The sequence below is a fragment of the Bubalus bubalis genome, chromosome 18 (genome assembly GCF_019923935.1).
Source record: "Bubalus bubalis isolate 160015118507 breed Murrah chromosome 18, NDDB_SH_1, whole genome shotgun sequence".
In the NCBI taxonomy this organism is placed as follows: domain Eukaryota; kingdom Metazoa; phylum Chordata; class Mammalia; order Artiodactyla; family Bovidae; genus Bubalus; species Bubalus bubalis.
In genome coordinates, this window is record NC_059174.1 from 48403287 (window position 1) to 48420314 (window position 17028).

At 45.5% G+C, this 17028-nt stretch overlaps 1 protein-coding gene and 1 long non-coding RNA gene across 2 annotated transcripts; both read right to left on the reverse strand.

Moving 5' to 3' along the window:
• Nucleotides 1-2289: 2289 nt before the first annotated feature.
• On the reverse strand, nucleotides 2290-4135 carry LOC123330356. The gene is made up of 2 exons (XR_006546214.2): nucleotides 3731-4135; nucleotides 2290-3051 (listed from the first exon to the last, which is right to left on the reverse strand). It is a non-coding gene; the product is annotated as an uncharacterized LOC123330356 (long non-coding RNA).
• A 2792-nt stretch (nucleotides 4136-6927) lies between these two features.
• Nucleotides 6928-8193, reverse strand: LOC112580119 (F-box only protein 27-like). The gene is made up of 4 exons (XM_045163217.1): nucleotides 8115-8193; nucleotides 7568-7943; nucleotides 7268-7411; nucleotides 6928-7186 (listed from the first exon to the last, which is right to left on the reverse strand). Exons 1-4 carry the CDS (start codon nucleotides 8191-8193, stop codon nucleotides 7087-7089), a joined length of 699 nt encoding a protein of 232 aa, XP_045019152.1. The 3' UTR covers nucleotides 6928-7086.
• Between the last annotated feature and the right edge of the window lie 8835 nt (nucleotides 8194-17028).

Consider the following 17028-nt stretch of genomic DNA (forward strand, 5'->3'; position numbering starts at 1 on the left):
AAGTTTGAGATTCTGTCAAAATAAAAAATATTTAAAAAAATATATATATATAAGAAGAGAGAACTGATAGTGCTGTGGATTGAAGACTGGCCATAAGTCGATACATGTTTCTGGCTGATAGATATGTGGAAGTTATAATACTCTTCTCTCTACATTTGCTTATAATTTAGAATTCTCTATGCTGTTGCTGCTGCTAAGTTGCTTCAGTTGTGTCTGATTCTGTGCGACCCCATAGACGGCAGCCCACCAGGCTCCCCCGTCCCTGGGATTCTCCAGGCAAGAACACTGGAGTGGGTTGCCATTTCCTTCTTCAATGCATGAAAGTGAAAAGTGAAAGTGAAGTCGCTCAGTCGTGTCCGACTCCATGGACTGCAGCCTACCAGGCTCCTCTGTGCATGGAATTTTCCAGGCAAGAGCAGTGGAGTGGGGTGCCATTGTCTTCTCCGAGAATTCTCTATAACAAAGCAAAAAATCTAGTCAGCAAAGATGTCTTCTAGGACTTCCCTGGTGGTACAGTGGATAAGAATCCGCCTACCAGTGCATGGGTTCGATCCCTGGTCTGGGAAGATTTCACATGACACGGAGAAACTAAACCCCTGTGCCACAACTACTGAAGCCTACTCACCTATAGCCTGTGGTCCCCAACAAGAGAAGCCACCTCAGAGAGAAGCCCACACACCGCAACGAAGGGTAGACTCAGATCACTCCAACTAGAGAAAGCCTGAATGCAACAAGGAAGACCCAGTGCAACCAAAAATAAACTAACCTTTAAAAAAATCAACTCACTTAGAAAAAAAAAAAGATGTCTTCTGAATGTGGTTATATCTGGGGAATGCCCTTGCAGTCCAGTGGTTAAGATTCTGCACTTTCACTTCTGAGCGCATGGGTTCAATATCTGGTCAAGGAACTAAGATCCAGGCAAGCGGCGCAGCTCAGGCAAATTCAAAAAACAACAAATAAGTAAATAAGCATAGGTATTTCTGGAAAGGAAGAGAAATTGCATTTGGGGGATGCTTTACATTTGTCTGTAACATTATATTTCTAGACACACAGGTATAAGAAATTCAGATAGGCAAAATCAGTAAGTACAAAACTCACCTCTATTCACCGTTCACCACTGCAGTAAACCCTGTAACATTTTAGTTCATATTCTTATTCTATATACATATATCCAGAAGATAGTCTAGAATACAAACACAAGGCTATGTAAATATACATTAATTTATTTTAGCACATATGGATATGTCCGTATATGCAAATATGTTCTACATAACATATAAGAGTATATATGCTATGCTATACTATGTCGCTTCAGTTGTGTCCAAATCTAATACTGGCATGGGTTGCCATGCCCTCCTTTAGGGGCTCTTCCCAACCCAGGGATGGAACCTGGGTCTCCTGCATTGGTAGGTGGATTCTTTACCACTAGTGCCACCTGGGACTCTTTTAAGGAGTGTGTGTGTGTGTGTGTGTGTGTGTGTGTGTGTATATATATATATATATATATATATATAATTCTGTGCTTGCTTTTTCCCCAGGCAATGGTCTCCATCTTTCCCTTCTTATAAATCTATAAATTTCTATCTCATTCCTCCTATCTAAATTCCTTCAGTTGACCCAAAAATATCCTTCAGAGCTTAATTGTCCACACCAGTATCTACTCCAGAACCACACACTACATGTGGTCACTCCTCTTAGGTCTGCACAACTCTCAGGTCTATTTCAACCTGTCAACCTGTCAATTCCCCTTTGGATGAAACTGACAAAACACCGTCCCCCTCGGGGTGTGTCCCATCTTCTACTGCAGGTGGGGGGACAGTTCAGGGTGGACACGTCAAAGGCAGCAGCGGCTTCATCTGCTTCCCATCTGGAGACCTGGAGCTCCTTAGGGATCCTGCAGCAGGGAGGGGGCAGCCATGGTCCCTGGACTGGGGTGGGGACAGCCGGCTCCTGCCATTGCACGGTTCTCTCTCACCCTCGTGGCCAGAATGTCACAAATGTGGTGTCACTCTGACACTGTGCCTACATCCACCGCCTGCCCAAGGCTTTTAACCCTGATTGATAACTTTTGATCCCATGATTTGCTTAGGGCTTGGGAAATAGGGTTCTGACTCTTCCATTCTCTTCACTGGAGAACACCTCTTGGTGTTTCCTTCTGTACAATTTTTCAACTGAAACAGCTCCTTACTCTGAACCCAGTAGTCACCAAGGTTGTAACATTGAATTTCTATTTAAAAAGAGCTGAGACGCTTTCGGCAAAATAATACTACATTTATTATCTATGATTGGCAGAGATATTCCTGATTTATTCTCTCCATATTTAAAAGAATTTCAAAATGTAACAATTTTATACACCACACGATCCAGGATAGGGTTGGGCTCAGGGGACCACATCATTGTTCACAGGGTGGGCAGAACCCTCTGTCTCCAAACATTTTTGAGTTGGTTCACTCTCAGCTGTGAGTCTTGGTCCTGATCTTAAAACCTCACAAAATGAAATTCATCCCCTACAGGGGCTGGAATTTTCTTGGTCATAGGAATGAGCTTCCAGTTCAGACATGAGGAGGGGGCTTCCTGCACGGGCCAGTGAAGCCTCTACAGCAGGCCTGGGAGGAGACAAGGGCAGAGGGCAGGGGGGCTGAACCAGAGGGCCCCTGGTGAGGAGCCCTTTCATGACCCAGCCTTTCCCTGTGCTCACCCATGGGTTTCCAATCAGAAGAACAGGGCCTGCCTTATAGAAGTAGCAGGAATTTTCTTCTAGTAGGACCCTCAACTGGACCCAAGAGATCCCAGGATGGCCAGGAGCTACAAGTCCTTAATTAGGGAAACAGTGTGCCTGCACGCAAAGTTCCTGACATCCATGGGGTGGTTGTTCTCCAAGGATAGCTCTTGACTAGGATAGGTGACCTGCACAATCAAACTGGAGTTGAGCAAACTGGTGTTGGTAAGTTTGACTCCACTTGGCTCATTGTTGAAATCCATGACTAAGATCCACTGTTCCACAGACACAAAGAGAACACCCTTCTCAAGGCTGGAGAACACATGGTTGACCTTCAGGGAGAAAAAGAGATAAGCTCCATTGTGCCTTCAAAGGCTGAGTTGGGGGCCTTCTGGCAGGTGGTATTTTCCCTAGATGGCTGCAACAATGTCTCCACTTCCACACATCCTTCTAGAATCATGCCACTCCTCACCCAGGGGTGGAGTCTAATTCCCACCCACCTTGAATCTGGGCAGGTTTCATTGTAACCAAGAGTGTGGTGGGAGTGATGCTGAATGACTTTCACCAAGTGACTTCCACAGCAGGATCACAGAGGCAATGCCGCTTCTGCTGGTTTCTCCAGCAGCCTCATGGAGCCCTGAGCCACCAGGAAGCAGCTGCCTGCCTTGAAGCCGCCATACTGTGAGGAAGCCTAAATTAGACCACGCAGGGGGATCCCATGGCCAAGCTCTGAGACTAAACCAAGAGCTGCCTGGCCAGCCACCAGCTGCTGTGTACACACCCACAGCCCACCCTGCCCTTTAGCTCCAGCCAGTGTCTGAAATGGAACTTCATGAGAGACTGGAGTCAGAAGCTCCTAGCAGCTCCTAACAGGAAACCATGAGAGGAGATAAAATGAGTGCTGCTGATATTAAGCTACTAATGCTTCGGGCTGTTTGTATGTTATACAGTAGTAGATTAACATAGGCTCCACCAACCTCTCCCTTCACCCTTTTCCCCACACAGACTGACCTTCAAGGGCTCTCTCCTTCTGCACTGCCCGATGTGAAAGCTACTCTTAGAGAACTGATCCAGGATAGTCTTGTTGACATCTACAATTTGGACAATTAGCTGATATACATGGTTATTGCTTCTTCCTTCGAACCACCTGTGGGAGAAGGAAGACCTTAAAGGCTAGACTTGCCATCCCATCTCTTTGGGCATCTGCCTCCTCCACCAGAGAGGCCTTCCCATGTCTACAAATCCAAAATGGTGCTGTGAGCCCCAGGACTAGCACCATCCATGTCTTTTGGAAGCTTGATCCCTCTGCCTCTGCAATGAATCCATCTGCACTAAACCCAGTCCCCAGCTGGCCTGCATGTATGTTCATTTTAGGAGTAATGACCTTGGGGTGGGAGATGGGAGGGAGGTTCAGGAAGGAGGAACATATGTATATTTGTAGCTGATTTATATATGGAGAAACCAACACAACATTGTAAAGCAATTATCCTTCAATTAAAAATAAATAAAAATTTTAAAAAAGAAGTAATGACCTAGAGCCGTGCTCTTCAAGGTACCTCCTCCCACATTATTTCTTCTATGTCTCATTGGTGGCAAAGATGTTGAGCTATTTCAAATCCTAAAAGATGATGCTGCGAAAGTGCTGCACTCAATATGTCAGCAAATTTGGAAAACTCAGCAGTGGCCACAGGACTGGAAAAGATCAGTTTTCATTCCAATCCCAAAGAGAGGCAATGCCAAAAATGCTCAAACTACTGCACAATTGCACTCATCTCACACGCTAGTAAAATAATGCTCAAAAGTCTCCAAGCCAGGCTTCAGCAATACCTGAACCGTGAATTTCCAGATGTTCAATCTGGTTTTAGAAAAGGCAGAGGAACCAGAGATCAAATTGCCAACATCCACTCGATCATGGAAAAAGCAAGAGAGTTCCAGAAAAACATCTATTTCTGCTTTCTTGACTATGCCAAAGCCTTTGACTGTGTGGATCACAATAAACTGTGGAACATTCTTCAAGAGATGGGAATACCAGACACCTGACCTGCCTCTTGAGAAACCTGTATGCAGGTCAGGAAGCAACAGAACTGGACATGGAACAACAGACTGGTTCCAATTGGAAAAGGAGTACATCAAGGCTGTATATTATCACCCAGCTTATTTAACTTACATGCAGAGTACATCATGAGAAATGCTGGGCTGGATGAAGCACAAGCTAGAATCAAGATTGCCGGGAGAAAGATCAGTAACCTCAGATATGCAGATGACACCACCCTTATGGCAGAAAGTGAAGAAGAACCAAAGAGTCTCTTGATGAAAATGAAAGAGGAGAGTGAAAATGTTGGCTTAAAGCTCAACATTCAGAAAACTAAGATCATGGCATCTGGTCCCATCACTTCATGGGAAATAGATGGGGAAACAGTGGAAACAGTGTCAGACTTCATTTTGGGGGGCTCCAAAATCACTGCAGATGGTGAGTGCAGCCATGAAATTAAAAGACGCTTACTCCTTGGAAGGAAAGTTATGACCAACCTATGTGAAAAGTGAAGTCACTCAGTCATGTCCGACTCTTTGCGACCCCATGGGTTGTAGCCTACCAGTCTCCTCAGTCCATGGGATTTTCCAGGCAAGAGTACTGAAGCAGGTTTCCATTTCCTTCTCCAGAGGATCTTCCCAACCCAGGGATCGAACCTGGGTCTCCCACATTGTAGGCAGACGCTTTACCATCTGAGTCCTAAACAGTATATTAAAAAGCAGAGACATTACTTTGTCAACAAAGGTCTGTCTAGTCAAGGCTATGGTTTTTCCAGTGGTCATGTATGGATGTGAGAGTTGAACTATAAAGCTGAGCACCAAAGAATTGATGCTTTTGAACTGTGGTGTTGGATAAGACTCTTGAGAGTCCCTTGGACTGCAAGGAGATCCATCCAGTCCATCCTAAAGGAGATCAGTCCTGGGTGTTCATCGGAAGGACTGATGTTGAAGCTGAAACTCCAATACTTTGGCCACCTGATGTGAAGAGCTGACTCATTTGAAAAGACCCTGATGCTGGGAAAGATTGAAGGTGGGAGAAGAAGGAGACAACAGAGGATGAGACAGTTGGATGGCATCACCGACTCAATGGACATGGGTTTGGGTAAACTCCGGGAGTTGGTGATGGACAGGGAGGCCTGGTGTGCTGCGGTTCATGGGGTTGCAAAGAGTTGGACATGACTGAGTGACTGAACTGAACTGAACAGTGGTAATGATTTAAGGTATAATTTTCTTAGTGTTTTAAAAGCATCCAGGAGAATCTAAATAAACAGATGAAGAGATACCCAGCAACATTCAAAGAAAACAACATCTAATGTCCATCAGTGGTAAATGGATACATTATAGTATATTCAATAAGATATTATACAGTCATGAAAGTAAACTAATTGTAGTTATAGACAATTATGAATGAATTTACAAATATGTTATTGAAAGAAATCAGATACATACTACATATGACACCATATATACATAAATGTATTTATATATATATTAATATATATGTGTATATATATAGTATCACAATGGGTAAAATTGATCTATGGTAACAGAATTCAGGATGGCACTACCTTTGGGTTAGAAGTGTTGGGAATGGGGCATGAGGGGTGCTGAGGGTGCTATTTGCTGGCAACTTTCTGTTCTTTTTTTTAACATTCTGTTCTTGACTTAAGTGAATGTGTTGAATCTATGTTGAATCCAACCAGGCATTTTCCAATCCAGCTTCCTTTGGGGGTTAAGGGAGGGTTCAGAGACTGAACTCCGCTAAGTACTAAGGCTATGAGAGTGGTAAAGTCATTACTATTCCTTCATCTTAAGAGGTTGTTGTTTAGTCACTGAAGTTGTGTCTGATTCTTTTGCAACCCCATGGACTGTAGCCCGCCAGGCTCCTCTGTCCATGGGACTTCCCAGGAAAGAATACCAGATTGCGGTGTTAATTCCTTCTTCACATGGGCTTCCCAGGTGGTTCAGATGGTAAAGAATCTCATGGCAATGCAGAAGACCCAGGTTTGATCCCTGGGGCAGGAAGATCCCCTGGAGAAGGGCATGGCAACCCACTACCATGTTCTTGCCTGGAGAATTCCATGGACAGGGTACAGTCTTTGTGGGCTACAGTCCATGGTGTCACACAGAATCGGACACAACTGAGCAACTAACACTTTACTTTTCCTTCTCCAGGGCATCTTCCTGACTCAGGGATCGAACCTAGGTCTCCTGCATTGCAGGCAGATTCTTTACCACTGAGCCACCTGGGAAGCCCAAGGGATTGTTAGGAGGCCTAAATGACATCACCCATGTCAAGGTCAGCACTTAGCTAAAGGTTGTTTTTATAGTCACGGTCACCAGGCAGAGACAGAAATCTCAATCTTTCCACTATCCAGGAGTTCTGGCCATAGGCCCTCTTCCTCTAGGTCCAATACTTTCTTCTTTAGAAACCACCTAAGAAAGAAGGAGAAAAGTAAAAAAGAGGCAAGTTCTCACTACCGCCCTGGTAGTTGGGGAATAGGGAGGGACATTTACTTGTTACCAGGACTGTGGCAGAACGGAGAAAAGACTTCAGGAATGCCTCTATAGGTTCCCTCCATCATGCAGTGCATCACTAAGCTATGTTTTTGGAAGCCACATGTTAAGTAAAAAAGACTTGTGCCCAGGTTCGTGGTCCACCTTAAAAAGTTAAAGGTTAAAGTTAAAAGTTAAAAAGTTAAAGTTCAGTTAAAGTCCCATGGGTCTCCCCTATGGTCCCCTGCCACGCCCCCACCAAATACAAGGCTACCGCATCCTCCCTCCCACTCCCACAAGGACCCTTCCCTGGGCTCCCACCTAGGCCACGAGAGCTCTGAGAGTCCCAGAGGAGGTTGCGTCCTATGGGTCTGCGCTCGCAGAAGCGGCCCAGGATACAGGGCCCCGGGGTCGTCAGTAGGGGGCAGGCAGGGTCGGATGACGGGCCACAGGTCGGGGTGTTTCCAGGGCAGGATGCTCCGCCACAGGTCCCAGCCGTCCACCACCCAGCGCCGGCACACCTGGCGGGATTGCCCGAGCAGCGTGCTTGGGGGCAGGTAGCTCAGCACATCCTGGAGCAGCTCGTTGGGCAGTCGGTTCAGGTCCAGCACATCCTTGGGTTCGCGGTCCGGAGCGGGGACCCTGGTGGGCAGGCGCCCAGAGGCCCACAGGTCGTCCTCGCCAGGCCAGGCTGCCGCTGCTGGAGAGCCAGTGTCAAGACGTCAGTGTCCATGACCTCCAGCCTCCACCAGTCCCGCCCCTGCCAGCCACACGCCTGTCATCCCCCCACCCCCTAAACCCCATCAGCCGCCTCCCAGCCCTATCCTCAAGTTCCCAGACTCCTCCCAGTCCCTCCATTCTCCCCTACTTGCACCACAGTCCCAGGCAGCCAGCTCCCTCCGGGGCCGCACAGAGCCCTGACTGAGTTCCACCCTGCATCTCGGCATGCTGCTCCTCCCAGCAGGCCATCACCTTGCTCCACACGCCCTGATTGCCTTCTCCACCTTTTTCATACTCCTGCCCTCCCTTCTTAAAACCCAGAACCACCCACTGGCCCTCATTTGCTCTTTCTTACTCCCGTGGTCTCGCCGCCCCTCCCTTCTCATTGTCCCGCCCCCTCCTCCCCACTGCTTCGACCCCAAGTGACAAGCCAGCTTCTCCCATCCACACCTCCGGTATTCTCCAGACACCCTCTCCTTCCGGCTGTATTCAGATTGTGAATTAATCAACAAACAGAATCCGCAGAAGAGGAAGGGGGTAGGGTCACCAAGATCCAGAGTCTGTCGCTCTTAGTCCCCACCACTTGTCCCTTGGAGAGTCCCTAACCAGGCTCTAAGTAAAGACCTTGGTGTTGAACACCTGCTGTTACTTAGTCAGGTATCCAGGCAGGAGGTCTTATATTCTTTAGTTCCAGGAAGAATTCCCATCACATTTAAGGATCCAGCATCATCACTAACTTGGAGATCATTGCACAGGAGAAAACAGGCTCCAGGAGGAGCCAAATGCATTACTATTTGACTCCCTAAATGAGTGCTGCAATCAGTATAATCCAGCCAAACTTCACGGAAACTTTTACTACTGGTCAGATTAGCAACCTCTGAAGCAGGTATGACTATATCCCCACTTCACAGCTGAGAAAACTGAGACCAAGGGACCTGCCCAAGGTCACACAGCTAGTAGGTGAGAGAGCTGGGATTTGAACCTAGCCAGGTTCATGGTCATGGTCACTGTTTGGTGGTCTGCTGCCTGACTGATTCACTACAGCTTTCTGAATCCCAACCATTACGTCTGAGAAGCATGCTCAGCAAATCGATGAGATGCACCCAAAACTTCAACGCCTGCAGCCAGTATTTGTCAACATGTCTGCTTGTCACTCAGTCATGTCTCTTTGGGACCCCTTGGGACCCACCAGGCTCCTCTGCCCACGGAATTCTCTAGGCAAGAATACTGGAGTGGGTTGCCATTGGTCAACAGGAGAGGCCCAATTGTTCTCCATGACAATGCCCAACCACACAATGCCCAATCACACAGCCAACGTTTCAGAAGCTGAAAGAATTGGGCTATGAAGTTTTGCCTCATCCTCCATATTCACCTGAACTCTTGCCAATCAGCTATCACTTCTTCAAGCATCTCAACAACCTTTTGTAGGGAAAATGTTTCCACAATCAGCAGGAGGCAGAGAATGCTTTCCAAGAGTTCCTCGAATCCTAAGGCACAGAGTTTTAAGCTATAGGAATAAGCAAACTTATTTCTTGTTGGCAAAACTGTGTTGATTATAATGGTTCCTATTTTGATTAATAAAGATGTGTTTGAGCTTAGTTATGATAACTGAAAATTAATGGTCAGAAACTGCAATTACATTTGCACCAAGCTAATAGTTAACTACAGAGGACAACAGAAAATGAGATGGTTGGATGGCATCACCGACTGAATGGACACGAGTTTGAGCAAGCTCAGGAGATGGCGAAGGACGGGGAAGCCTGGCATGCAGTCCATGGGGTCGCTAAGCACCACTGGGCTGCTGAACAGCAAACAGTTAACAAAATCTCCTCTCTCAGATGGGTGGGAGGGATTAGTAAAGAGCACAGCTCCCTAAGTGTAGGATTGAGTGGGGCAGCCCTGGGTGTAGATAAGCCAGCTCCTTCCCTAAGGCGATTAGCCCTGATGTGCTCATATCACCTGGAGTAAGGGATTAGATATGATTGAGGAGACAGGAGATCAAATTGCTAACATCCACTGGATCATGGAAAAAGCAAGAGAGTTCCAGAAAAACATCTATTTCTGCTTTCTTGACTATGCCAAAGCCTTTGACTGTGTGGATCACAATAAACTGGAAAATCCTGAAAGAGATGGGAATACCAGACCACCTGATCTGCCTCTTGAGAAACCTATATGCAAGTCAGGAAGCAACAGTTAGAACTGGACATGGAACAACAGACTGGTTCCAAATAGGAAAAGGAGTACGTCAAGGCTGTATATTGTCACCCTGCTTATTTAACTTCTATGCAGAGTACATCATGAGAAACGCTGGGCTGGAAGAAGCACAAGCTGGAATCAAGATTGCTGGGAGAAATATCAATAACCTCAGATATGCAGATGACACCACCCTTATGGCAGAAAGTGAAGAGGAACTAAAAAGCCTCTTGATGAAAGTGAAAGTGGAGAGTGAAAAAGTTGGCTTCAAGCTCAACATTCAGAAAACTAAGATCATGGCATCTGGTCCCATCACTTCATGGGAAATAGATGGGGAAACAGTGGAAACAGTGTCAGACTTTATTTTGGGGGGCTCCAAAATCACTGCAGATGGTGATTGCAGCCATGAAATGAAAAGATGCTTACTTCTTGGAAATAAAGTTATGACCAACCTAGATAGCATATTGAAAAGCAGAGACATTACTTTGCCAACAAAGGTCCGTCTAGTCAAGGGTATATGGATGTGAGAGTTGGACTGTGAAGAAAGCTGAGTGCCGAAGAATTGATGCTTTTGAACTGTGGTGCTGGAGAAGACTCTTGAGAGTCCCTTGGACTGCAAGAAGATCCAACCAGTCCATTCTGAAGGAGATCAGTCCTGGGTGTTCATTGGAAGGACTGATGCTGAGGCTGAAACTCCAATACTTTTGCCACCTGATGCGAAGAGTTGACTCATTGGAAAAGATCCTGATGCTGGGAGGAATTGAGGGCAGGAGGAGAAGGGGACAACAGAGGATGAGATGGCTGGATGGCATCACCGACTCGATGGACGTGAGTTTGAGTGAACTCTGGGAGTTGGTGGTGGACGGGGAGGCCTGGCGTGCTTCGATTCATGGGGTTGCAAGGAATCAGACATGACTGAGAGACTGAACTGAACTGAGGAGACAGGATTTCAGATAAAATCCTCTCAGTTCCCCACCTAACCCAGCCTCTGGGGGTCAAGAGCAGAAAACAACTACAAAATTCACAAAACATCTTTGCCCTAAAGAAGCAATTCCTTCTACTGAAGCCACGCCTAGAAATGAAATAATCAAAACATTAGGAAAAATTCTGCTGAGAGCTAAATTTTCTAATCTCTACAAACAGAATAATAATCAAAACATTGGCCTGTTTGAAGGAGAAACACACCAAGGGGGATTTGAAAAGAAAATCCTGGCTGGAGGAAGGAGTGGGACAGGCCAGGTGACTGAAGGGAGAGCCCTGATATGGAAGGTCTGCAAAGGGGCAGAGGGCGAGGAGGAGGATTGCTCCAGCCTTAGGGGAAGATGGGCCCGGGGCATGTGAAGGGGAAGAATCCATCCTGTCTAATGTCCTTGGAACTGTCCAGCCAGAACCTCCCTAATCGCAGACCATGGGAACATTCCTAATAAAGCTTCAGCCAGAGCTGAACATCTACCCGGTAGCATTACTGCTTGCAGGCAACTGCCCATTTAGAAAATATAAGTAATAGGTGAAGGTGAAGGTGAAGTCGCTCAGTCGTGTCTGACTCTTTGCGACCCCGTGAACTGTAGCCTACCAGGCTTCTCCGTCCATGGGATTGTCCAGGTAAGAATACTGGAGTGGGTTACCATTTCCTTCTCCAGGGGATCTTCCTGACCCAGGGATCAAACCCAGGTCTCCCGCCTTGGAGGCAGATGCTTTAACCTCTGAGACACCAGGGAAGCCCATAAGTAATAGGTAATCCCATATATTTCAAAAGACATTTTTTTATTTTTAATTTTTTTTTGGCCATGCCATGAGACACATGGGATCTCAGTTCCCAGAGATCAAATTCATGCTCCTTGCAGTGGAAGCACAGATTCTTAACTGTTGGACCTCCAGGAAGTCCCCAAAAGTGGTTTCTTGTATTTTTTTTTTTTATTGTTTGTTTGTTTTTGGACACGCCACACAACTTGGATCTCAGTTCCCCAACCAGGGGTTGAACCCAGGCCCACGGCAGTGGAAGCACTGAGTTCTAACCACTGGACCACCACGGAATTCCCCAAAAGACGTTAATAATTCCTTAAGTGTGCTAGACTATCGCAGTTTCTTCTTTAAAAACAATTTAAAAAAATTTATTTCACTGCATTTGGTGTTAGTTGTGACATGTTAGATCTAGTTCCGTGACCAGCAATTGAACCCCGACCCCCTGTATTGGAAGCATGGAGTCTTCCTCAATGCATTGCCAGGGAAGTCCCAATATTGCAGTTTTTCTTTCAAGGAGAGAGATCTTATCTTTTAGAGATTTATACTGAAATGTTTTTGGAGGAAACAGTATGATGTTTGGGAGGCATTAAGTCCCGTGGGAGGATGGATGGAAGTATAGATCCAAAAAAGAGCGACCATGTGGAGAAAAGGGAACCCTCCCTCACTGTTGGTGGGAATTAAATTGCACCAATATAAATTGGTGCAGCCAATATGGAAGACACTATGGAGTTTCCTCAAAAACTAAAAACAGTTGCCATATGATCCTGCAATACCATTTCTGGGCATATAATCCAAAACACACACGCACCACAACGTTCACCGCAGCACTGTCTACAGTAGCCAAGACATGGAACTAACTGTCACACGAGTGTATGTTCCTCGGTTCTTTGTCTCATCACAACAAAGATTTGGAGCAACAGACATTAAAGTCCTCGGCCCATCACAGCTCTCGGGTCTTGGACAAACCGTGTTACAGCTCTTAGGCAAATCAGTGTTACAGCTCCATTTTATTTAGAAGATAGCAGGAAAGAGAGAGAGTGAGAGAGAGAGAGAGAAAGAAAAGAGTGCACGCACGCGGGAGAGAGAGTCCGAGAGAAAGCGCTTTGGCTCCTCCTTTTATGTTTTTTCTCCACCGGGGCCTGCCCAATGCAAATTGGGCTTAGCCAGGAGTGCTGTTTGTTCTGCCTGAAGTCTTCACTCTGGTCCTCGGACCTTCCTTTGCCCTTCCTTGTCTTTTAGCCACCGCCATTTTGGACTCCTTTTTCCTCTTCTACCTACCTAACACAACCTAAATGTCCACTGCCAGATGAAAGGATAAAGATATGGTACACAGATAAACACAATGGAATACTCAGTTCAGTTCAGTTCAGTTCAGTCGCTCAGTCGTGTCCGACTCTTTGCAACCCCATGAATTGCAGCACGCCAGGCCTCCCTGTCCATCACCAACTCCCCGAGTTCACTCAAACTCACGTCCATTGAGTCGGTGATGCCATCCAACCATCTCATCCTCTGTCGTCCCCTTCTCCTCCTGCCCCCAATCCCTCCCAGCATCAGAGTCTTTTCCAATGAGTCAACTCTTCGCATGAAGTGGCCGAAGTACTGGAGTTTCAGCTTTAGCATCATTCCTTCCAAAGAACACCCAGGGCTGATCTCCTTTAGAATGGACTGGTTGGATCTCCTTGCAGTCCAAGGGACTCTCAAGAGTCTTCTCCAACACCACAGTTCAAAAGCATCAATTTTTTGGCACTCAGCTTTCTTCACAGTCCTACTCTCACATCAATGGAATACTATTCAGCTACAAAAAATGATATCATGCTATTTGCAAGGATGGACCTAGAGATTATCACACTAAGTGAAGTGAGTAAGAAAGAAGATAAATACCATATGATATCACTTCTATTTGGAATCTAAAACATGACACAAAAGAACTTATCTATGAAATAGAAACAGACTCAAAGACATTGAGAACAGATTTGTGGTTGCCAAGAAGACAGTGTGGGTGGAGGGATGGATTGCAACTTTGGGATTAGGAGATGCAAAGTATTGTATCTAGAATGGATAAACAACAAAAACCTACTGCATAGCACAGGGAACTGCACTGAATATCCTGTGATGAGCCATAAGGGGAAAGATTATGAAAATGAATGTACAATATATATGTATAACTGAATCCACCACTTTGCTGTACAGCAGAAATTAACACAATATTGTAAATCAATTCTACTTCAATAAAATAATTGTAACAAAAGATTGACCATGCTCAGGCCAAGGGGCACCTCCCATGACTGCTGCTACCAGGACCCCCGTCCCCACGGCGAGCCACTGCTGACCAACACTTCTGCAGGAGACCCTCCAACACTAGCAAATGAAGAAGCCGCATCCAAAAGACAAGAAGAAGTCAAAGGCCCCATGGCACACAGTTTAGGTCTCACTTCTGTCTTGAATGAACACTTCTGGTTACGACTGGTTAGAAGATTCACCATGGAACCAGGTCATGGCCTTAACCTATTGTGTAGAGTGGCCTCCTCCATGGAGGCCTCCTCCCATTTTGCAAATGGGAAATAAATACATGATTTAAATAAATGATTAAATAATGATTAAAATAAAATGATTAAAATAAAATTGACCACAAATTGCAATAAACACATGAAAAGGTGCTTTAGCTCCTTAATCAACAAGGAAATGCAAATGAACACCACCCCACATCTATCAGAACTGGCTAAGCAAAAAATAAAATCCCAAGAATAAACCAGTAACAAAGAAAAACAACAACAAAAAACCAATAACAGAATAAATCAGCGTTAGTGAGATTGTGGAGTGATGAAATAAAAGGTACATTTTGAGGCAGGACAAGAGAAAATTAAACACAAAATTCTCCCTATGTGTCTGTCTAATGTGCAGTGTTCAACTTCATTACACCAGAACTCCTGAAAAACAGCAGTGTTCGCTCTGTCGTAAAGATCATTTCCTTTCTCTTTCTTCTGATGTTACAGTGTCACTTCCTGAAGAGCAGTGTTCTTTCCCAGCTCACTTGGGGTCCTGCTGACTTGTTGCTTGCTTTGTACATTCTTACCTGGACTATGTATCCTTAGTGAATGTTACATAAAATATTATATGTCATTTTGTGGTACGATCCTTTGTTTAGAAAATGTATCAATGCATAACTATACCTTCACCTTCTAACAGGTGGTACAGTTCTCAGAGGTTTCTGAGTATCCGCTTCCCCAGCTGTAATCCTGTTTGACTTTAATAAAATTCCCTTTTCCTCTTCTTGAGAGGTGAGGAATTTCCACTGACATTTGTCTTGGACGAGTCAGCAGGATCTCGGAGACATCCAACAGAGAACATCTGGAGGCTCCCCTGACACTTTGAGCCCCACTAGCTTCTTGGCATTCCTTGGGTGCTTCGGCAAGTTCTGATACCCAGACATCACTGCTTACATGATATTCTGAATTTTACTCCAGCTCTTTTTCTTGGGACTTGGAGTCCTGAAGGAGTGTGTGTGTGTGTTCAGTTGCTCAGTTGTGTCTGACTCTTGGCAACCTCATGCCAGGCGCCTCTGTGCATGGTATTTCCCAGGCAAGGATACTGGGGTGGGTTTCCATTTCCTTCTCCAGGGATTCTTCCTGACCCAGGGATCGAAACCACATCTCCTGCATTGGCAGGCAGACTTTACCACTGAGCCACCAGGGAAGCATATATATGTGTATTATCTTCTGGAGATACATATATCCAGAATACCAATGTAGGATATATTCCATTTTTAACTTGGCACATATATATAAACACCAACACTTACATATATTCATAGATGTACAATATATATGTGTATATATATGTAAAAGTGAAAGTTGTTCAGTCGTGTTCAACTTTTTGCAACCCCATGGACTGTAGCCTGTCAGGCTCCTCTGTCCATGGAATTCTCCAGGCAAGAATACTTGAGTGGGTTGCTATTCCCTCCTCCAGGGGATCTTCCCAACCCAGGGATCCAACCCAGGTCTCTCGCACAGGCATAGCAGGTGGATTCTTTACCATCTGAGCCATCAGGGAATCCCATATGAATGTATGTGTATATATATATGTACATATGTATGTATGCACACACACACACACATATATATGTGTGTGTGTCCCATCTTCTACTGCAGGTGGGGGACACTTCAGGGTGGACACATCAAAGGCAGCAGCAGCTTCATCTGCTTTCCCTCCAGAGACCTGGAGCTCCCTAGGGATCCTGCAGCAGGGAGGGGGCAGCCATGGTCCCTGGACTGGTGTGGGGACAGCCGGATCCTGCTGTTGCAAGGTTCTCTCATCCTCGTGACCGGAAAGTCACAAATGTGGTGTCACTGTGACACTGTGTCCATATCCACACCTGCCTAAGGTTTTTAACCCTGGTTGGTAAGCTTTGACCTCATGACTTCCTTTCTAACTCTTCCATTCTCTTGACTGGAGAATACACCTTCTATTGGTATTTTCTTCTGTACAGTTTTCCCTCAAAGGAAACAACTATTTACTCTGAACCAAGTCAGTGAAAAAGCTGACTTAAAACTCAACCTTCAAAAAACTAAGATCATGGCATCTGGTCCCATCACTTCATGGCAAATAGATGGGGAAACAATGTAAACAGTGACACACTTTTCTTGGGCTGCAAAATCACTGCAGATATGAAATTGAAAGATTAAGTTAAAAGCTTGGAAGGAAAGCTATGACAAACCTAGACAGCATATTAAAAAGCAGAGACATTACTTTGCTGACAAAAGTCTGTCTAGTCAAAGCTATAGTTTTTCCAGTAGTCATGTATGGATATGAGAGTTGGACCATAAAGAAGGCTGAGCACTGAAGATTTGATGCTTTTGAATTGTGGTGTTGAAGACTCTTTTGCGAGTCCCTTGGACAGCAAGGAGATCAAACCAGTCAATCCTAAAGGAAACCCAACCCTGAATATTCATTGGAAGGACTGATGCTGAAGCTGAAGCTCCAATACTTTGGCCACCTGATTCGAAGAGCCGACTAATCGGAAAAGACCCTGATGCTGGGAAAGATAGAAGGCAGGAGGAGAAGGGGATGACAGAGGACAAGATGGTTGGGTGGCATCACCAACTCAACGGACATGAGTTTGAGCATTC

What these genes read in the sequence shown, in the direction of transcription:
- LOC112580119 (XM_045163217.1), bottom strand. Translation starts at nt 8,193, where the DNA reads ATGCCGAGATGCAGGGTGGAACTCAGTCAGGGCTCTGTGCGGCCCCGG. An exon ending in TGCCTGGGACTGTGGTGCAA is followed by an intron (nt 7,944 to 8,114) that starts GTAGGGGAGAAT and finishes GCTCTCCAGCAG; the next exon opens with CGGCAGCCTGGCCTGGCGAG. An exon ending in TCAGAGCTCTCGTGGCCTAG is followed by an intron (nt 7,412 to 7,567) that starts GTGGGAGCCCAG and finishes TAACTTTTTAAG; the next exon opens with GTGGACCACGAACCTGGGCA.